Below are 23,495 nucleotides of genomic sequence, written 5' to 3'. Positions count from 1 at the left end.
TTGTGGAGTGATAGGTCGCTCCCTATACACACAGGCAGAAAGAGACCTGTCACTCCAGGGCAGCTGTTGGGGAGAAGCCGCTGGGAACCTGCCTGTCTGAATAGTCTTCAGCACGACTCCGTCCCCGGCGACCATTAAACTATATCTTTCTCTGAAACGCCGCAGCGTTTCACAGTTAAACACATATGGCTGGAGTTTTACAGCTAGCGTCTGATACATGGGGCCTGTGGATCGGGTAGTGTGTATCGGCTGTCAGGTTTACTTTAAATTGCGAAGTGATTTTATCTTTAGCGCAAATATAAATTCGGCACAGATAATAAACCCTATAATTTATGTATTAACATTTCTCAGGTAAAATGGTCGCTTTCCACAGCAACCAATCCGTGGCCACCTTTCATGTTCCATTTCAAGTTAAAAGCATAAAAGAGGAGTTCCCATTGGCTGCCGCGTCCACCTATGAGCTGCCGCTATTGTAGCACATTTCTGTTGACTTCTATAAGAGAAAACGAAAGAGACAGGCGCGTCACGTGACCCGCGTCACATGATGCAGGTGTGCCAGTGCTAATAACGGGCAGGGCCGTGTTGCTTCAGTATTTGCCGTTTCTGCAGCGTGTGAACGGTGATACAATGAGGGCAGCCGCACCGACAGACTGCGGCTGTAATAAAGTCTATAGAGCCGGTTTTCTGTTCCTGGGAAAGCTGAGTGACAGCACACAGCTTCCGTTACGACGGCAGACTCCCGGTATGCGGCAGTGCCCCGCCCCTGCCTGCAGCGCACAGCGTCCCCACCTCCGTGTGCGTCCAGTGCGGCCCCTCCCCCGCCGCCTGCCGCTCTCTCCCTCCTCTCCCCGGGGCTGGGCGTCCGCAGGAAGGGAGGCGTGTCTCGGGGAAGTATCGCGGTGCTGCGCTCCCTCCTCCTCCTCCAGAGGCAGCGGTGACAGTGCACGGCCAGAGTCCAGTGACACGAGTGCTCTCCGCAGGGTCACCCAGGGAGACCGCGGGCATTCAGCAGCCGGAGCTGAGCGGAGCCGGGAAGCAGGGGAGGAGAAGGAGGCTGCGGGAGGGAGGGGAAGCAGGAGCCGCCCCGGAGAAGGAGGGGGACGCGCAGAGGAAGAAGCAGAGGAGATCTCGCCCCGGCTACACTGACAGTCCGCAGCCCGCCCGATGCCAGATTGGTTCCCCGAGCATTAGTATGGCCACCACCGCGACCTGCACCCGCTTCACGGACGAGTACCAGCTGTACGAGGAGCTCGGCAAGTAAGAGACGGGAACGGGCAGGGTGGGGGACGGGGGCATTGCAGGCAGGAGAGCCGGGGAGGCACGGAGCACACTGCGATGGGCACTGCAGACCGGGCAGTGGGCAGAAGGGGCACGGCAGACCGAGCAATGAAGAGGAAGGGGCACCATAGGCTGCTGTAGGGGGAGGGTCAGGGGAGACCTGTCAAGAGGAGAAATGGGCACAGTAGACTTGACTATGAAGAGAAGGGTGCACAGCAGATTCTGCATGAAAGACTGACCCCAACCTCAAAGGGGCTCAGTCGATTGGGCAATGAAGAGTGACATTTCTGACTATCAGGATTGTGCATATACACAGTAAGGCTGTGTGCCCACGTAGCGTTTTACAAGCGTTTTTGATGCGGAATTTCCGCAGCGGAAACGCTTGTAAAATGCTTGGTAACCCGCACCCCATGATCCCCAATGGGTTTCCGCAACTTCTATGCACATGCTGCGTTTTTTTCCGCAGCGTTTATGCCGCGTTCAAAAATCCGCAGCATGTCATTTAATTTTGCGTTTCCGCATGCAGAATTGCCTTTGTCCAATGCATAAAAAACGCAAGGCAATTCCGCATGTGGAAAACGCGCGAAAAAAGCGCGATAAACGCGTGCGGAATTCCGCATGCGTTTTTCCGGGAGAGGACTTGCATTTATGCAGCAGAAATTTTCTGCTTCATAAATGCAACGTGGGCACATAGCCTTAGCCTAAGAGGGAATCCGTGTCACTGACGTAGACATGGCATAGGATCAGTGAAGAGCAGGGGCCATGGTAGAGGATCAGTGAAGGGCAGGAGCTACATACCTGTGCAGCTAAAAGTAACTTACTCAGTGGGCATCAAGAGTAAGGGCGCACAGGCTGGGTAGAGTTGGGCACATGCTGCATGCTCCAGATATTTGAGTAAAGCCACGGCCCCACTATCAGTATTTGGTCAGTATTCAGTCAGTATTTTTTCTCAGGAGTGGGAGCCAAAACCATGTGAGGAACAATCAGAGAAAAGGTATAATAGAAATTAGTCACCAATTCTGCATTTATCACCCACTCCTGGTTTTTGCTCCCACTCCTGAGAAAAAATACTGACCGAATACTGATAGTGGGGCTGTGGCCATAAGGTGACAACACAAGGCTACGTTCCCACGATGAGTTTTTGATGAGTTTTTTTTACGCTGTGTATTTTTAAAAAATACAAGTAACCATTTAATAGATGCAGAAAATCTGAAACATCAAAAACTTACCAAAAGCTCATAGTGAGACTGTAGCCTAAGGCTATGTTCACACTTAATGTTTTTTACCAGCGGTTTTTGCTGTAGATTTTTATGAACATTTTCCGCTGCTTTTTGCAGTACCAGCAAAGTCTATGAGAAACCAGAATTCTTAGTTGACACATCATAGGTTTTTTTTGTTCCGTATTTTGTGCCCTGCATGTTTTTTTGGAAAATAGAGTATGTCACTTCTTCAATTGTTTGTTTTTTTCACCCATAGGAAGTAATGGGTGGTGAAAAAAACGCACCAACATTTTCAGCAGCGTTTTTTCAGCGTTTTTGATGGCAAAATAGAATGGGGTTCTTTTTTTTCACATAACTTTATGTACATGCATAAATAGAGACAGAAGGACAGTAAAAAAAAAACACATAAAAAAACACCAGAACTGCAAGAAAAATACTGAACAAAATGCCCCTGAAGATAAAGTTTTGCTGCAGATTTGTGATGCCAAAAAAAACATAATGTGTGAATATAACCTAAGTCTGCCACCTTCTAACTACTGAGATTGACTGGTAAAACAGATGAGAATAAGCAAGATATCCAGACCAAGAAAGGGCGACCTGAGAGGAGTGAAATCTAATGTAGGCAGAATGAATTTACACAGTTGTGCTCAAAAGTTTACATACCCCGGAGAATTTTTCCTTTCTTGGCCTTGTTTCAGAGAATATGAATGATAGCAAAAAAATTTTTTCTCCACTCGTGGTTATTGGTTGGGTGGAGCCATTTATTGTCAAACTACTGTGTTTCCTCTTTTTAAATCTTAATGACAACCTAAAACATCCAAATGAACCTGATCAAAAGTTCACATACCCTGGTGATTTTGGCCTGATAACATGCACAGAATTTGACACAAATGGGTTTGAATGGCTACTAAAGGCAACATCCTTACCTGTGACCTATTTGCTTGTAATCAGTGTGTGTGCATAAAAGCTGAGTGTGTTTCTGGGATCCAGACAGACTCCTTCATCTTTCATCCAGCCACTGATGTTTCTGAATTGTGAGTCATTGGGAAATGAAAGAATTGTCAATGGATCTACTGGAAAAGGTATTTGAACTGTATAACTCAGGAAAGGGATACAAAAAAATACCCAAGGAATTGATAATGCCAGTCAGCAGCGTTCAAACTGTGATTAACAAATGGAAAATCAGGGGCTCTGTAAAAACCAAACCACGGTCAGGTAGACCAACAAATATTTCGGCCACAACTGCCAGGAAAATTGTTCGGGATGCAAAGAAAAACCCACAAATAACATCAGCTGAAATTCAGGACTCTCTGACAAATAGCTGTGTGGCTGTTTCAAGATGCACAATAAGGAGGCACTTGAAGAAATATGGGCTGCATGGTTGAGTCGTCAGAAGAAAGCCATTACTGCGCAAATGCCACAAAGTATCTCGCCTACAATACGCCGAACAGCACAGAGACAAACCTCAAAACTTCTGGAACAATGTAATTTGGAGTTATGAGACCAATTGAACTTTTTGGCCATAAACGTTACATTTGGAGAGAGGTCAACAAGGCCTATGATGAAAGGAACATCATTCCTACAGTAAAGCATGGAGTTGGATTGCTGATGTTTTGGGGATGTGTGAGCTACAAAGGCACAGGAAACTTGGTAAAAGTTGAAAGAAAGATGAATGCAGCACGTTATCAGCAAATACTGGAGGCAAATTTGCACTCTTCAGACTGGAAGCTGCTTATGGGACGTACTTAGACGTTCCAACATGACAACGATCCAAAACACAAGGCTAAGTCAACCTGTCATTGGCTACAGCAGAGCAAGGTGAAGGTTCTGGAATGACCATCTGTCTCCTGACCTCAATATCATTGAGCCCCGCTGGGGAGATCTCAAGCGCGGTTCATACTAGACAGCCCAGGAATTTACAGGAACTGGAGGCTTTTTGCCAAGAAGAATGAGCAGCTTTACCATCTGAGAACATAAAGAACCTCATCCACAACTACCACAAAATACTTCAAGCTGTCATTGATGATAGGGGGGGCAATACACGGTATTAAGAACTGGAGTATGTGAACTTTTGATCAGGGTCATTTGGGTGTTTTTGGTTGTCAATAAGATTTAAAAAGAGAAAACACAATAGTTTGACAATAAATGGCCTCACCCAACCAATAACCATGAGTGGAGAAAAAGTTTGTTATCATTCATATTCTCTGAAACAAGGCCAAGAAAGGAAAAATTCTGCCGGGGTATGTAAACTTTTGAGCTCAACTGTATGGGGTAGAGACTGGCAGAATGATTGGATAGAGCAGATTTTGTGAATTATGAATCATATGTGTTTATCAGCAAAGGAATAACAGTGGTCTAGTAAAATGAATAGGGTAATTTATGCATGTGCCTTTAAGAACAGGCAAAGACTGTGTCTGAGACATCCATAATAAGTAGAAAGGCTGCCAAACTACCTGTGTATACAGAACAAGGCAGACAAGACAGTCAGGAAGATCACGCACAAGCAGGGAGCCTGAGGGTAGAGGAATTGGCTAGTCACTTTGGAAACCCTATTGGAAGGGGGGAGAGAGTCCTGGGGTTAGGGAGTTGTGGGCAGTGCCAGGGCACCTACTGTGGGTTTTAGACACCAAGTAGAGGGCTGATAACGGTGCCAGGAGAAGAAGCACTGAAACATGAATGGAATAGTGTATGCATGTATGCATGCTGGCAAAGCCAGACACAAGGCACTTTCTGCATAGTGACATTGATTAGTGACCTGACAGATGAGCCAGTGTCAGTGTACTGACAGCACCATGTTTCAGCACACACAACAGCAGGTTCTGCATGTTGAAAGGGATTGGGACCACTTACATTTTAAGAATGAGAACCTATAGTGGCTGTAGCCTGAGACAATAGGACAAAGATGTCTGCTTCCATTCCTGTGTTCCTGTGCTACATGCCCCTCATTCATGCTAATAGCTGAATGTGCCATTGTATGCCAGAATGTACCGAAAATGATTGTTTCCACTGCTCTGCTGGCACGGAACACGCTGCACATGTATGTTATCAGGGAACCAGACCCAAAGGGCACAATGATGTGTGTTTGCACAGTGGAATTAATCTCCAGTTCCTGTTCTTGGTGAGAGTTGTGAATGATAATCTCTTCTGTCCACACCAGGGTTAACAGATAAAACGCACTCATGCCAGACATTGGCGTAATCCTCTAGACATTGACTGCTTTGGTTGCAGAACTTAAAAGAAAAAAAGTGTACATAACGAGTGGTTATCTGTACTCAAGGGCGTAAGGTGCCAACGTGGAGATAAGCACAGTCGTGGTCTGTGAAAGGATGTCAGTGTTTATTATTTATTATTATAGTTGTCATTAAATCATTATGTTTTAATTTTTTTTATAAATAGAGCAAATAAATAATAGCCGTGTTTGTCACTGGTGTCACTCGGGCCTCATCCCTTTCTCTAGTAATGCCCGTGTCTCTTGTCTCCTGGTTGTAGATAGATATATTGCTGTGTGCAGTCTTTGTTCAGTCCTTTGTCTTCTGGGCAGGAGCGCCACTGCTGCTTCACCTATAGAATACAGGTTGATTATGGGCAAAGTACATCCAGCATTCAGCCATAATCCCTTTATCAGTGAGGAGGAGGAGGAGGCTGTGCGCCTTCCTGCATGGATACTGCTTTCCCACATGTATATGGCTCTTGTGTTCACTGCATTGCAGAAGGTATCTCCCATCCAGCTTCACTGCCATTGTCTGTCTGTCCTTCTCCAGGTGAATAAAGTGACAGAATAGCAGAATTTCCCTGAAGGTGTGTTGTTCTATCAAGCACACAAGAGATAGATACCCAAGATTTTTGATCTCTGGTGTAGCTGACAGCGGGGGAAGGAGAGTGAATATTATGCAGTGTCATTAGTCTTTGTCGTAGCACTGCCATTAACCTCATCATTGCTGGCAGGCATGTCACAGGCTCATCGCTTCAAAGGATAATGAATATGTGTAATACAAATGTGAGAAAATTGCATCCTTAATTATTTCTACATGGAATCTGCTCTGGTAATTGCCTCCTGCGTTGCTTTCGTAATATTCTCTTTTAATGATAAGACCATGAGCCATAAATCGTGTGGCCCTGGGTTTTCCGATAACATTAGAGCATCCTTATGAGGGTGTTTATATGCGGTCACTGCGTTTATTTGTGCAAAGAGATAGGAGGAGTGAGCATTATAATGGACTGAACTTTATTTTTTCTCCGGAAGCTTACATCCCAGACATATAACTTCCTTCTTTATTGTTTAAGTAAACTGTGTAAATCTAGATATTGTGATATATATATATATATATATATATATATATATATAATATATATATCTCTATCTCTATCTCTTCAGCTACAATTCTATTCACCCTTTGGTGTTTTCCCTGAATTATGGACAATGGACAGTATCCTACAGCAGCAACCAAATGTTACATCTTCACACACCAAGGGTCTCATGTTTCCTAGGATCGGGGGTGCAACATTTCTTGAATCCTCTGTGGCAAATTCTCGCCATCCCGCTTTAACTTTAGTGAGAAAACATGCAGCAACTACCGTATACCATATGTAGAATATGTGCATATTTTTACCCAGCAAAAACCCCTGTTAAAAATTCCCTGATTTATCTGTTAAGTTGGTGTGTTTTTTCATAGAAAAGTTTTAAGAACAGAATTTTTTTAAAATCCTGCTCTCACTGCGTCCCTGGACCTTTTAGGATATGTGATTGTCATTTTAAGAAATATTACACCTTATCTTCTGTGTTTTTGCAATGCTGCTATAATTTCCCATGGAAGTAGATTTCCCAAACTCCCTCCACCCTTTTTGTATTGTACGTTTGCTGTGCTCTGCATGTGGTAGTGATGCTGTGCTGAGTGCACCACAACACACCTGAACTTGAACTGCAGCTAGGTTCAGCTTTGATACATCCTGGAGTGACACTGTATGAATATCTTTTCCCTTGCGCATTGCATTTATGGGACGTATTAGTGGTAACATACTAGTAATCCACCTGCCAGCTGTAGTAAACTTCTGATTCACCCATCGTTCAAACAGTAAGAGCAAGTATGTTGTTTTCTGTAGAAGTCAAATGGCACGTTCATTTAAAGGGAACCTGACAGCAGGAAGGTATCGGCTTCCTAATTCCATTTTAGTGATATCTGTATTATCCCCAAATTCTACAGTGGTGTGTTTAAGAAAGTTTAATCTCCCTGTATGCGTGTATTGGACTTGTGTGGGACTGCTGTTAATCATTGTAACATCGCACTGGTATCGCACCCACAGCGGTGTGATTGACATTCCAGTGTGTGCAGGAAGGAGGGTGGGGGGGGGGGTTTCTCTTCTCCACCTCCCTGTTCTCCCTGCACACACAGGGATATTAGTCACTCCACTGTGGGCGTGATACCATAATTGAAAGTGGTCCTGGACTAGACTGGTGCACACATATAGGGAGAGGATTAAACATCATTTTTAAACAGTCTGCAGTAAGGTTTAGGGATCATTAAGAATGGCTGATAGAGCGCTAAAACTGTCTATTAAAATTTGAGAGTCCTCAGTGGTTGATACCTTTTTAATGGTTAAAACGGATGTCAAACTCAAACATACAGGTGCTTCTCACAAAATTATAATATCAAAAAGTTAATTTATTTCAGTTCTTAAATACAAAAAAGTGATACTCATATTATATAGTCATTACAAACATAGTGATCTATTTCTGTTAATGTTGATGATTATGGCTTATAGCCAATGAAAACACAAACGTCATTATCTCAGTAAATTAGAATATTAACAAAAAACACCTGCAAAGGCTTCCTAAGAGTTTAAAAATGTCCCTTAGTTTGTTTCAGTAGGCTCCATAATCATGGGGAAGACTGCTGACTTGACAGATGTCCAGAAGGCAGTCATTGACACATTCCACAAGGCGGGTAGGCCACAAAAGGTCATAGCTAAAGAAGCTGGCTGTTCACAGAGTTCAGTATCCAAGCATATTAATGGAAAGTTGAGTGGAAGGAAAGATATAAAAAGGTGCACAAGCAACCGGGATAACCACAGCCTTGAAAGGATTGTTAAGAAAAGACCATTCAAAAATTAGGGGGAGATTCACAAGGAGTGGATTGCTGCTGAAGTCATTGCTTCAAGAGCCACCACACACAGACGTATCCAGGACATGGGCTACAAGTGTCGCATTCCTTGTGTCAAGCCACTCATGACCAATAGACAACGCCAGAAGCGTCTTACCTGGGCCAAGGAGAAAAAGACCTGGACTGTTGCTCAGTGGTCCAAGGTGTTTTCAGATGAAAGTAAATTTTGCATTTCATTTGGAAATCAAGGTCCCAGAGTCTGGAGGAAGAGTGGAGAGGCCACAATCCAAGCTGCTTGAGGTCTAGTGTGAAGTTTCCACAATCAGTGATGGTTTGGGGAGCCATGTCATCTTCTGGTGTAGGTCCACTCTGTTTTATCAAGACCAAAGTCAGCACAGCCGTCTATCAGTAAATTTTAGAGCACTTCATGCTTCCCTCTGCCGACAAGCTTTTTGGAGATGGAAATTTCATTCTCCAACCGGACTTGGCCCCTGTCCACACTGCCAAAAGTACCAATACCTGGTATATAAACAACGGTATCATTGTGCTTGATTGGCCAGCAAACTCGTCTGACCTTAACCCCATAGAGAATCTATGGGGTATTGTCAAGAGGAAGATGAGACACCAGACGCCACAATGGTGACGAGCTGAAGGCTGCTATCAAAGCGACCTGGGCTTCCATAACACCTCAGCTGTGCCACAGGATGATCGCCTCCATGCCGCGCCGCATTGATGCAGTAATTGATGCAGAAGGAGCCCCGACCAAGTATTGAGTGCATTTACTGAACATACATTTCAGTAGGCCAACATTTCAGATTTTAAAAACATTTTTCAAGCTGTTATAAAGTATTCTAATTTACTGAGATAATGACTTTTGTGTTTTCATTGACTGTAAGCCATAATCATCAACATTAACAGAAATAAACACTTGAAATAGATCACTCTCTTTGTAATGACTCTAAATAATGAGTTTGACTTTTTGTACTGAAGAACTGAAATAAATTAACTTTTTAATGATATTCTAATTTTGTGAGAAGCACCTGTAGTCCTCCATGCCGAAAAATTGGCCCCACATAGTCCTCCATCCAGAATAATGGGACCACATAGGGGGTGGTGGTGGTTCTGGTGTCGCAGGCCAAATAAATCCACCCTGCGGGCTTGAGTTTTACATGTATGGGCTAAAGGTATCAACCACTGAGTACTCTCAGATTTTAATATTTTTCTATCTACTGGCTAACACAGTACAAAGATATAATACTTTCTATGAATAAATGCTGCTGTCAGGTTCCCTTTAACCTGATTCCCCAATTTGGAGGTACACCAGCTTATATCATAAGAATGTACATTACATGCAATTCATTGTTTACCTGTACCGAAGTATTCAAAGCTAGATGAGGGAATCTGCAAAATAAATTCTCCATTCATGGCTGAACATATATTTTCCGAAACGTAAAAATGAGTGTTTTTATTCAATAATTGCATACAGTGATCTTTAAAACCGTGACATTGGAATATTGTAAAACAAAAGCTTTGCTGACGCTGTATTACAGCAGTTCAAGCAATCCCCTAATATTCTGGTAGTTTTTTGTTTAAAGGGAAGCAGTTAGATATAGCGGCAATAGGCAGTGACTGTAACAGCCCCCTGATGACTGGAAGTGAGCTAGTAAATAGCATTTTTGAAGGTGACATGTTCCCATTAAGCTAGACTTTAAATCCAGGATTACTGATGAAGTATTTATCTAAATCAGTGTTCCCCAAACTTCAGTCTTCAAGACCCCAACAGGTCATGTTTTCAGGATTTCCATAGTGTTGCACAGGTGAGCGAATTCCTGCTGTCTTGTTGATCCCTCCATCCAGGGCTTTGGAGTTGGTGTCCATTTTGGTGGAGTCAGAGTACGTATAAAATGGACCGACTCCTAAAATACATAGTAAATTGGGTTCAGCTGTGCAGTGCAGTATGTTCTGTGGATGTTTTCATAAGAATTTGGGAAAGTTCTGAAATGTCCTATAAATGTCTGTCCTATTCCTGATCTAATGACCTTGGCTTTTAGTTGAGATGAATCTGTGCTGCACTTTATGTACATGCTCAGTAGTGAGGCAGTGCTGTGGCGTTGGAGGTTTGGCTTACCAACTCCACAGCCCTGCTTCCAATCCAACCTGTGCAATATTAAGGAAATTCTGAAAACCTGACATGTTGGGAGTTTTGAGGACTGGAGGTTGGGAAACCGTGATCTAATAGAAGCTAGTATGATTATATTATTCTTCTGAAACCCAAAAGAGGCAATGCCAATATTTGCTGTACTGTACATGTTAGATAAAAGTAGTATGATGGTTGGACAACCATTGAAAGATCGATTGTCGGATCTGTATTTGTAATTCCGTGATGCAGCCATACACATCTTAGTCGATATTTACAGTCGTCCACCCTGGCCATACATGTTCACGGACACCAAGCGATGATTGTTGAATTGAAGATCTTTTGTCCAATTAGCTGCTAAGAAAAATGAAACACACTGACTTGATTTCAGATGATGGTAGTCTGTGATCGATGTTCTAAAATGCTTGTTAATTCTTTTTTTTACCCAACAAACATTTATTTTGGTTGATTCTGTTCATTTTTATTAAGCATACTGTAATAACTGGGCACCTTAAAGCCAAAACCGCATTTATGAACCTCACTAAGGCTATGTGCATACTGAAAAAGCACATAAAAATCGCCACATAAAATGAACATAATGCTCAGCAATGTCAGAACGACATTTCTGTGCACACGTTCCGTCTTATGTCAATTCTTTAAACACTTCAACGTTAAAAACCCCTGAAGTAATTAAAATAAGTGACATGCTAATTTTTCGGGCGGTTTCTGCTTGTAAGCCACCTGCTGTCTAAACTTGAAAGTGTAGAGTAAAAGACATTGGTGGTTTCCTAGACAAAACCCAAGGAAAAAAAAAATGTAACATGTACCCCAAGACCGTCCCGATGGGTACACCTTGTCATGGTGGGATGGCTTTTATGCTTTTTTGATAGTCCAGCTGAGTCTTTTTGGTTTTGCATGTGGTTTTCTTTAGTGGATTCACCTGGAAATACTCAGTATATGCACGGCATCTCAAGATACCTTGTGCACATATCTTTAAGGAAAAAGACCACCGGCGCTATAGTGAAACTCCGCCTAGTAAAACTCAGCAGCTCGGCCACCGAAAAAAAGACGTGTGCACATACCCTAATCAGGAGGCTCAGAAACCACTGTGGATTCAGAGTGCTCAGATATAATCTTTCTGAGAGCTGCGTAGTGGTGCCACATTGTTGCCAATTATATCAGTCTGTTTATGCCTGTTCTTTTATGTATTAGAGTTTGGGATGTGATGAAATTCCTATACTTTGTACTGAGAAATACATGCAGTTTCTTCATATACCTACAGACACTGATGAATCACTCAGCTTTTGCTTTTGCTATTAAGAGGGGAACTTTTACTAAGATTATAAATCTAATATTTGGTTTAATTACGATCCCTCTTTAAACTGGAGCCACATTGACTATAGTGCCCTGCAGCCATCTACAGCAGACTGCGTGGCACATGTGTTAATGATCTGATTGCGCTCTGTCTGATCTAAAGTAGCCGTGGGACCAGAAACGCTTGTTTCTGAATGTCACACTCTTTTCTGGAAACTTAGTTGGTTGAGTAGAATATGTTAGCTTAGAAAAGTACTGTGCAATGTGGTGCCATGGAGATGGTTCTGTCGGACTTTGCTCAGTTCACTTATAAAGCTTGCCATCTATACTGTAAACAGATGGAGTGTAGTGACATTGCAACTTTTTTTTTTTCTTTTTTGGGTGGGGGAAAATTGGCAGGTATATGGTACCATAGCTTAAATTTGTTTTTAGGAAACTTTACCCATTTTTGTGACAGTAGGGCAGCATATTTCTTTTGGGACTTGTGTTGTTAAATGGAGCTCTTTTATTTAAATCAGATTTGTGTTTATTAAATATTTTTGGCAAGGTTTTTTTTCCCATTATAAAATGTATCACAATCTCTATTATGAATAAAAATCTTGCACTTTTCACATTGGCCACATGGGCTTTTCAGACTTAACTAATGCTGTTTCAGTAAACTGCACATTGACATTAGCTACAATGGTCACACCACCCCAACCCTATCTTTTACATTGAAGTGTCTAATGAGCCTGTGCAACCTGACCTGATTGTTTAGGGAGGGGGAGCAGGGTCAGGTGTGATATCACCTATTGTGATTGGAGATCCTGTGTTACCAGAATGTATATAAAGCCCCCGTCTCACATAGCGAGATCGCTGCTGTGTCACGGTTTTGGTGACGCAACAGCGACCTCACCAGCGATGTCGCTATGTGTGACACTTTGCAGCGATCAGGTCCTGGACTATTTTTTGGTCGTTGCCCTCCCGCTGGTCAGCACACATCGCTGTGTGTGACCAGCGGGAGCAGCGATCAGGCTGGTAACCATGATAAACATCGGGTTACTAGGGGCACACGCGCACCTAGTAACCCGATGTTTATCATGGTTACGAGCCTGCTAAAGTGAGCGGTAACCTCCCGCTCACTGTAGCAGAGTGGTAACGATGATAAACATCGGGTTACTAGGTGCGCTTGTGCCCCTAGTAACCCGATGTTTACCATGGTTACCAGCCGGCTCCTGCTTCAGCAGGTTGGTAACCAGCAGCAGGACATCGTGGAAATATTCTTTCCACGATGTCACTGCTGCCCTGATGGTTGGTGAGCCTGCCTGTTTGACAGCTCACCAGCGACCACATAGCGACGCAGCAACGATCCCTGACAGGTCATATCGTTGTCGGGATCGTTGCAGCGTCGCTAAGTGTGACGGGGCCTTAAGGCCACGGCCCCACTATCAGTATTCGGTCAGTATTTTTTTTCTCAGGAGTGGGAGCCAAAACCAGGAGTGGGTGATAAATGCAGAATTGGTGACTTGTTTCTATTCTACCTTTTCTCTGATTGTTCCTCACCTGGTTTTGGCTCCCAGTCCTGAGAAAAAATACTGACCAAATGCCAATAGTGGGGCCGAGGGCTAAAGGTGTTACCAGTCATGGTCATCCTGCCTCCCCACACTTTGATAGCCTGCTGTGCAGTGTTTGTGTGCAATGCAGCTTTTCTATCAAAGTGCAGGGGATTAATTTACAGCTGCACTCACTGTATAGCGGGCATTGACTGTAATCGTCCAATGCACCGTTCCATATTCCCTCTTTCCGATAACTCAGTGAGCGGCCGAAGGGAAAATAAAACTTAATTTTCTCCCTGTAGCTGCTGCTTCAGAAAGCTGTCTACTCAGGATTTAAACACACTTCAAACGCAGATTACCCCATAATGGTAGATAAATAGCGTTTTTGGACATGACAGGTTTCCTTTAGTCCCATTCAATAGTTTTTTTTTTTAAATTTCATGAACTGTTATCTGTCAGTAATTTATGTACAGTGCATTTATCAAAATGCTTATTGTTTGCCTTTTCCAACCTTGTCCCAGTCCCCCTCTTGCATTGTGTGACTGCAGCTCATCTCTTGTTCGCTCACACCCCGCACTGTTAGTTCCTCTGTTAAAGAGGATCTTTAACCAGTATGAGCATGTTAAACTGGTCACGTCATGGAATAGTGGCTGCACAAATGAGTAAAACATAGATTTTATATTTTCATTTCTCCTCTCCGTTGTGGAAATATTAGTTTGTAAAGTTTAGGTTATAATTTATGTTTCAACTGGGTGTTAACAGAGATTTGTCTCTGGGGGCTTGTGTACTTCTTACTTTGCATGAGGCTGGCCAATCATGTGCAGGCAGGGTCAACTTGGGAACAAAAGAATAGGACCTCTTCTCTTCACTGATCTCTGCAGCTATTCAGATCTCCTCTTGTCAGTTCTCACTCTCCTCCCACACTGACTGTCATGTTATGAGATGTGGTAGTGTTTGTAATAATATATAACTCAGCTCTGCTGTATCTGCACAGTAGCTGCAGAGATCAGTGTAGAGTTCTTTTCTCTCCTGCATGACCCTCCCTGCTTATGATTGGTCAACATCATACAGGGGAAGTAGTACATGCTCCAGAGACAAAGCTCTGATACCCAGTTGAACCATTAAATAAATCATAACCTAAATTTTACATTCTAATATCTCTGCAACGGGGAGGAGGAGTTTAAAAAAAAATAAATCTACATTTGACTCTGCTCTGCAGCAACTATTCCATGATGTGGGCAATTTAACATGCTCAAACTGGTGAACAAACTTATTTAATACAAGTCTATGAGACCCTTGTTCAGAGTCTCATTGACTTTCATTAACAAAGTGATTTCTGGTTACACAGACGACACTGTGTAGTGAGCCGGCTAGTCATGGCTGCGACATATTCCAGGAGAGTACCAGAGCAGCCCTGGAAATGGCAGGAGGCTGCATAGTTTAACCCTTCATGACCATTTTCAGTTTTTGTTTTTTGCTCCCCTTCTTCGCAGAGCAATAACTTTTTTATTTTTCTGTCATTATGGCCATGTAAGGCCATTTTTTTTTTCTGGACAAGTTGTACTTTTGAACGACACCATTGTTTTTTCCATATCGTGTACTAAAAAACAGTAAAAAAATTCCAAGTGCGGTGAAATTGCAAAAAAAGTGCAATTCCACAGTTGTGTTTTTTTTTTTTTTTTGCATGCTTCAAAAAATAATCTCCACGGGAGACTTATAACTGCAATTGTCTGATTGCCTGTACTACACACAGGTGATGATCAGATCCCCTGTGTGTAGCAGAATCTCTCACTTGCTATGAGCGCTGGGCAGCGCTCATAGTAATCTGGCAATGACAACCGCAGGGGTGACAATGACAACCCGCGATCATGTGACGGAGTCGCCAATGGGCGGGGTTAGTGATGCGCTTCCGGTAAGCGCGAGTTAAATGCAACTGTCCGAGATTGACAGCGGCATTTAACTAGTTAACTTCCTGCAGATGGATCGCTACTCCATCTGCGGCTGTTAGGGGCACATGAAAGCTGTACAGATCAGCTATCATGTGCCCAGAAAGGTGCAGGCTCAGCGCCAGAGCCCGCACTAAAGGGAGGGACCCGACGTGTGCTGCACTATTACGACACGTCAGAAAGGGGTTAATGCATTGTAAATACATAGCTGATATCTTACAGATAGTGAATCATAACTAAACGCTGTAGCGGTACGTTAAAGTATAACTGTTTAGAGAATGTCTGTCCTTCTCGAACTCCTCTCCCTCCCCTCTCCATAGAACTTCATGAGCACCAACTGTCATCTCTTATCTCATTAATTGAAAAATCTGTATTCACAAAATGTTTTTTTTTCATGCATTGAGATTATTGGGAATGAAAGATCAGTGCAGAATGAGGAAAAAGCAGATTTATCTGATAAGATATATTACATAGTTTCTTATATTCATGTATACGATTTATGGGATTTTTTTTTTTTAAACAATGGTTAATCTTTAAATCACCACTCCAGTGTTTTATTTATTTCATTTTATCGCTCGAGTGCTGTCACTAAGTTTCCTGCCCCTAGTATTATACTTACCAGCCGGCATCTTCATCTGTTTTCCGTGGCACTCTGGTTGCCTTCTGCAGTTTGACTGGCCGGATCGCTCCAGTGACTGCTGTGAGATCTGGGAGCCACTACTCAATGTAAGTCTATGACCTGAACAAGGACAGAATAAGGCTCTTCTAGACTTAGATTGAGATCTTGTGATCATTACCTCTCTCTTCCTGTCAGTCACAAGATGTCGGATCAGGACAGGAGCGGCGCCAGGAACGGCTGAAGACTACGTATACTAGGAGCAATTAACTTAAATTAGTGACACCACTCAAGCGCTGAAATTAAAAAAACAAAACACTGGAGTGGTGCTTTTAAGTTCTGAGCGTATCGGACGTGAGTTTGTCCGCATACTTGACAAGTGCAGGAGCCACCTTAATCTGAGTCAGACTAGCACATGCTGCAATTTTTTCTGTGTAGAGCTGAGGGCCGTGTGGAAAATTGCCCATGTGGTCCAGCACACAGGCTACAATTGGTCTATGCGCTATGCTTATGCAATCTGTTGAGAACGCGGGCTGCATATAGTCTGAAAATGCCTTCGGATTGGAAGGAGAGTCCAGCTCTCCACCAGTATATATAAAATACATAAATAAGGATAAAAGCATCTTCTATACGACAAACTTGTCAAGTTTCGAATCTGGGTTCTTAAGCATAACAATAGCTAGCTTGCGTTGTAGAAGGTGACACATAGGAAGACATGATAAGGGCTTGTATTTTCTGGGCTTATTTTCCTTTTAGGGGCTAATGCATGTGAAGAACCCTACAATTCTATGTATGGTGGCATTATTGGCATAAAAATTGTTATTTCCTCCTAACTGACAAGAATGTAACCTTCGTCCCTTTTAGACCTTGCATAGGAATGGATGCCATGTTTGGGCAGATCATGAGCCTAATCGTAAGATAAAAACAAAATGAGCAAATAGCCTGCAGTAAGTAAATAGTAATAGTACATGTAAATAACATGGGGTACTTACACTATTTTGATCAAAAAAGCATAAAAGCCATCCCACCTCGAGAAGGTGTACTCAATCAAGATGGTGCTATCTCTAGTATTAAACCTCACTATGTGTCAGCAGACCTCAATTTAGATGGGTACAGAGCAGAGCCCAGACCCGTTGGTCAAGCTATATACAGCAGACAGAATGCCCAGCAACAAAGGAGCCCTGCCCCTGAATGTACAAAGTACAAAACAGTAAAGCAAAACCAAAGAAATGAGCCATATCATATGTTGGTATAAGTGCAATGTGTAGAGACCTTCACCCTGTGACCACCTAACAGACAAAACCTAAGTTAAAAGTAAAATGAGCAAATGCCCTGCAGTAAGTAAATAAATAGCAACAGTACAGTGGCATGTAAAAGTTTGGGCACCCCTGGTCAAAATGACTGTTATTGTGAACAGTTAAGCAAGTTGAAGATGAAATGATCTCTAAAAGCCCTAAAGTTAAAGATGACATATTTCCTTTGTATTTTAGGCAAAAAAAGTCAGTTTTTACATTTTAAAAATTACAAAAAGGAAAATGGGCCTATTCAAAAGTTTGGGTACCCTTGGAGATTTGTGTGCTCAAATAACTTTGACCAAGATTTCAGACCTTAATTAACCTGTTAAGGTTATGGCTTGTTCACTATAATCGTTAGGAAAAGCCAGATGATGCAAATTTCCCAGCTTTATAAAAACCAAGCCTCAAAAAATAGCAGCCATGGGTTCTTCTAAGCAGCTGCCTAGCACTCTGAAAATGAAAATGGTGGAGGCCCACAAAGCAGGAGAAGGCTATAAGAAGATAGCAAAGAGTTTTCAAGTTGCCCTTTCCTCAGTTTGAAATGTAATTAAGAAATGGCAATTAACAGGAACAGTGGAGGTCAATATAAGGTCTTGAGGACCAAGCAAAATTTTAGTGATCGCAGCTCTTAGGATTGCTAGGGGGGCAAATCAGGACTCCCGCTTGACTGAAAAATACCTTCTAAAAGATTTAGCAGATTCTGGAGTTGTGGTACATTGTTCTACTGTTCAGAGACACCTGCACAAATATAGCCTTCACGGAAGTCATCAGAAGAGAACCTCCTGCGTTCTCACCATAAAATTCAGCGTCAGACATATGCAAAAGAACATCTAAACAAGCCTGATGCATTTTGGAAACAAGTCCTGTGGACTGATGAGGTTAAAATAGAACTCTTTGGCCACAATGATGGTTTGTGTCGAGAATAAAGGGCACAGAATTTCAGGAAAAGAACATCTTGCAAACCATTAAGCATGGGGGTGGATCAATTGTTTGGGTTTGTGTTGCAGCCAACTGCACGGGAATATTTCACGGTTAGAGGGAAGAATGGATTCAATGAAATTTCAACAAATTCTTGATGCAAACATGACACCATCTGTAAAAACGCTGAAGTTGAAAAGTGGATGGCTTCTACAAATGGATAATGATACAAAATAACTTCAAAATCCACAATAGACTACCTTAAAAGGTGCAAGCTGAAGATTTTTCAATGGCCCTCACAGTTCCATGATCTGAATATCATTGAAAATCTGTGGCTAGACCTCAACCTCACTGTTTAGCTCAAAAAATCGTGACCGGCATCACACCGTGACAAGGTGTACAGAACCGTCCTATATCTAGTATTAAACTTTCACAGCAGACCTCAAGTCAACGAAGTATCCTATGTTACTTACATGTACTATTAGTATTTACTTACAGCAGGGTATTTGCTCATTTTGTTTTAATCTTGGGTTTTGTCTGTTAGGTGGCCACAGAGTGAATGTGTACCTACACATTGCACTTTTACCAACACATGTTTCGGCTCATTTCTTTGGTTTTGTTTCAGATCATGAGCCTAGTTGTACAGTAAAGGTAAATGAACTGTTTGGTGATTTCACATGCTTGTCCCATTCTAAATACTGGTGAGACCTCAACACGTTTGCTAGCCAAGCATCAGCCATAGGACTGACATACTAGTCTGCTTTATAATACTGTAATAGGGATTTTGTTTTGTCTAAATTTTGCATTTTAAATATTTCTAGTTTTACAATATTTGTATACTGTTGCATCTGTTGGTTCTTCAGCAAAGTCTTATTTTTTTTCTTTTCTCCAAGGGGTGCCTTTTCCGTAGTACGGAGATGTGTGAAGAAATCCTCCAACCAGGAATATGCTGCAAAGATCATCAACACCAAGAAGTTGTCTGCCAGAGGTAAGAAGAAGCTGTTAGACATGTTGGCACCAGCAGTACTGATTTTGACTACTCTTTAGAGCCACTTATCCTGATACCATTCAGAACGAGTTCTTTTACAAAGATTTACTAGTAAAGAGAGAATTAGATTAAATAGCCCAACCAAAATTGAATTTGGTTCCACGAGTTGGTGGATGAAGCCGTAATCTGGGCAGGTGTTGAGAGATCATCTGTTGTTCTTATTTTGCTTAGGATCTTTTTGCATTTTATTGGAGGTCAGTAAAGCTGAGGTGGATCTAATTCTACATGTAATTATTAGCCAGGAAGCCTTTCCTGTTGTTTTTCACATTTTAAAAGACCTTTCTTTTCTATTCGCCATTAATTTGTCACATACTGTATTTTTTTTAAAGCAACATTGAACATGGCAATAGGGTTAACCCGTGAGAGCTCATGGACGTCATAAAGGGCGTCCCTTGGCTCTGGCAGATTTGTGCTGTCCATATAGTGCATGAACGTTTCTTCATTTGGATGGCTGACATGTAGACAGAATGTAGACCTGGGAACATTAATGCTCTGAATTGTTCTAGTGATTCAGTCCGTTATGATGTGTATATAGTATCTGCACTGGAATGGACGGGTTTGGCATCGGTCCTAGCTAGCTGCGAATTCAGTACTTGATTACAGCTGAAGGAGTTGCTTACTGCTAACAAGAGGACCACTAAAGAAGCATCTCAATCTGTTGTCACACTACCCAAAACCACCCAACGACCAGGATATATTTATGTTCTACTGTGACTGTGACACATAATCAACCTCACAAGTCGCCTTACAGGGCCTGTCTCCATGCCTTACATTTCTGTTTTAGTAATTTATTGTATTCCCCATGAAATAATGGTTCTGGTGTATCTAGTCTCTTCAGCTATGGATTGTGCTCATCCCTATGTTATTCCTTCTAAACAGCTGGGTGTTAGACTTCCCTTTGTCAGTAGGCTGTTCAGCAACGACTATCTCTCCCCACTCCCCCATACATAGGAACGCTCAGCTCAGCCCAGACGGTCTATTATCCTCTATGGGGAGAGCGGAAAATACTGCCAGCTGCTTTTCTCTCTGCAGAACAAAACTGTTACCTCATAATCTGTCAGAGGAGAGCAAGGAGGCCCCCATACACATTGGATTAGATTCTGTCAAAATCCGTGGGCTCAGCTGACTGTTAAGTAATACATATGGGGGACTTTGCACTGTTCGCAGTGATTTGGTAATGCCGGAGTGGGTAGGGACACTCCCTGGTGACAAGGAAAGTGGTAAAACCCAGTTGTCAATTGGTTTGTAAATTTCCGGGAGGAATGACGGAGTAGAAACGAGTTTGAAGTTGCTCCAGAATGTCATGGGAAATACAAGTATTCTCTAAGACGGATATGTCAGGAAACTGCGTCAGACAGAGCATCTTTAAAGGGGTTGTCCACTTCTAGGACAATCCCTTCTCTTTCTAAATGTTTGGTGCCGATAAAATAAAAAAGCTAATATTTGTCTCACATGCTGGCGCCATTCCAGCGGTGTCGGCACTTGCGTTCCCGGGCCAATGACGCGGTTGTTATGATGCAGGAGCCCGGCACCCAATCAGCGCTGGCGTCACGGTCTCCGCCTTCTTACAAATCTAACATGGAGAGGAAGTGAGAGCAGTTGCAGCCCTGACCTCCTCTTGATGTTTGATTTGTCCGAGGGCAGAGACAGTGACGCCAGTGCTGATTGGGTGCCGGTCTCTTGTATCGTAACAACCGCGTGAGAGGCCCAGAATACGAGTGCCGCCACCGCTGGGAAGGGAGGCGAGTATAAGCTTATTTTATTGGGGCCAAGCGTGGGTTATGTAGTGGACAACCCCCACTAACCTACCTATTACTACGTAGCGTGAAAAAGCAAAGCTAAAATCAATGGAAAGGCTCAAAGATGCTAGTTGGGTACAGTTGACGATAATGTTTGTCAGTGGAGAAGCATATGGAGCATTGAAGGAATTGTCGTCTTACCTGTGATCTGCAAGATCACGGTTATGTCAATATATTTAACATCTTTTAATTTGTGCCATTCAAGGGAATCTAAATTAGGAGATATTTGCTACTGTACACAAAGTTCCTCGTCCCCAGGAGAGATGGAATATTTCCTCCAGTTCTTTGTATTTCCTCCTCTTTTTCTTGAATGGTCAGGAAACATGGAATAGATTTTTTGGCAACATTGTTGCAATTACCATCTATGTACCAGAGGAAAACCTAAAGAAATATACTCCTTTGAATAAATCAGAAAAGGAGCAGTGCCAGCCCTCATTGGGAGATAAACCCACCAGCGCACCTTTTGTTATAGATGACTAGCTATTGAACCCGTTCTACGCCCGGGTGGCGAGCATTTTTATTGGTATATGGTCTCCCATGCTGGTATGTGCTGCCCCCATCCTGTCCCCACCATCCTATCCTGGTATGCATGGTACCCCTCATCCCCAATCCTGGTATGTGTGGCCCCCTCATCCCTTTCACGCTGTACACACATACAAAAAAATAAACACTTATACTCACTCACCTTTCTTCCCTGTGCTCCAGCGCTGTGGTGTCCTGTTCTGCCGGAGGCTGGGGGAGGAGTGTGGCGCTGGAGTACGCGCGTGCCCTAACCGCGCTGTATGGCGCCATTTTGCTGAAGACACACTGCAAATGTGTCTTCAGTAAAATGGTGCCAGATAGCGCTATGCGCATGCGCCGATCCGACGCCTCACTCCTGACCCGGTCTCCGGCGAAGAGAGGCGCCTCGGCAATGCTCCTCCCGGTCAGGTAAGTATGGCGCAGGAGATTGTGGTATGCGTTCAGTGTCTACGCATACCGCGATCGCCGCCGCCATATACTCCTCTTACCTGTAACGGCTGGATGCGGTCTTCTGTCTGGAGTCAGACTGTGCGTCACGCATGCGCAGTCTATAAAGGCTTCAGACAGAGGGACACATCACCGATTATATTATAGATGCTCTCATTATAGGGTCGGCAGGATTGGTTCTAATTGTATGAACGCTGATGTTGTCATGACATAAGCAAATGCAAAAGTCACAACGTATATCTTGATTGCAATGTAACGTTCATTCTTTCTCACATAGCGACAATGAACTGTTATTTCTGTAAGATACAACCAAACATATTATGTAATAAAAAAAACTGGTGTCATGATTAGTGTTTGTTAAAAGTATGTCCCTTGATGGAAAATAGCAGTCATGGAAATCCTCTGCGAGTCAGCGGAGAGCACGAGGAGGGCGGTCCGAGAATTCCTGCTTGAATCCTTGCTGCTTCCCAAACCAGCACAGTAGTAATGATGCAGATTGATGAACTCTTGATTACAGCGTTCTTCTGGTGTTCTTTTCCCTTGTATTTATTGGAATCCTGATTAAGTGTTTTCTAATACATTATTGTCCCTCTTCAGCATATATTCAAACCTGCAATTGCCAATATTAAAATCGTTGATGTTGTGCATGAATAAGAACAGCAATGTATTTATAACAGCCAGATAGATGTATTGGCTTCAATTTCCTAACTTTCACATGCAAAGTGAAAATTGAGATCCAAAAATGGGTAACACCAATTATTTGCACTTCATGTGACCTCCCTACATAGAAATGTTTAATGTGATGTTTACTTATCTTTATAGTGGGTTTCTGGGCTGAACATACATTTCAGCAGTCAGTCTATGAGACTGCAGATTGATGAAAAATGCACACTGTCAGGACTCTCCTCTATTGCTAGCTAGCACTGTCGCAACATGACAGCAAGTATGCGATTTGCTTAGTTGCAGTTATGTGCCAACTATCTTCACATCTGCTTCTCGAAATAGCACATTGAAAGAAGCAGGAGAGCACGCTTATTGGTACGTGAACCCCAGTACGCGATTCTCCTACTTGCGGTCATGTGACGATTATTCGAGTTGGAAAGAGAAGGGAATCCTGACAGTGTACTTATTGCATACTGTTAGGATTTGGCTGTCTGCGATCACAGTGTGACTGCCGAAATTTATTTTTAGCCTGGAAAACCTTTTCAAATTAAGAAACCTAAATGATGCCCTAATGAAATAGGCTAATGGGTGCAGCTGCAAAATTGACCCCTGAAGTTCAGGGGGGCTGAAGGAAAGTCAGTTCTTTAATGCCAAGCTGC

General features: G+C 42.8%; 1 protein-coding gene across 24 annotated transcripts in view; it reads left to right on the top strand.

Moving 5' to 3' along the window:
• The first annotated feature begins 857 nt into the window (after positions 1–857).
• Positions 858–23,495, top strand: part of CAMK2G (calcium/calmodulin dependent protein kinase II gamma) — a 269,572-nt gene continuing 246,934 nt past the window's right edge. For 8 of the 24 annotated variants that reach the window (XM_073685819.1, XM_073685826.1, XM_073685821.1 and 5 more), the window contains exons 1-2: positions 861–1,257; positions 19,251–19,345. In XM_073685819.1, coding sequence (XP_073541920.1) covers positions 1,193–1,257; positions 19,251–19,345 — 160 coding nt within the window. In that variant the 5' untranslated portion in view covers positions 861–1,192. Of the gene's footprint in view, positions 1,258–19,250; positions 19,346–23,495 lie in introns of all 24 variants that reach the window. The other 16 variants (XM_073685813.1, XM_073685807.1, XM_073685810.1 and 13 more) reach the window with 4 other exon arrangements.

This window comes from Phyllobates terribilis, unplaced genomic scaffold (assembly GCF_046119375.1).
Source record: "Phyllobates terribilis strain yellow unplaced genomic scaffold, ASM4611937v1 Scaffold_5__5_contigs__length_657084704, whole genome shotgun sequence".
NCBI lineage: Eukaryota > Metazoa > Chordata > Amphibia > Anura > Dendrobatidae > Phyllobates > Phyllobates terribilis.
This window is presented reverse-complemented; position numbering and strand designations above follow the sequence as displayed.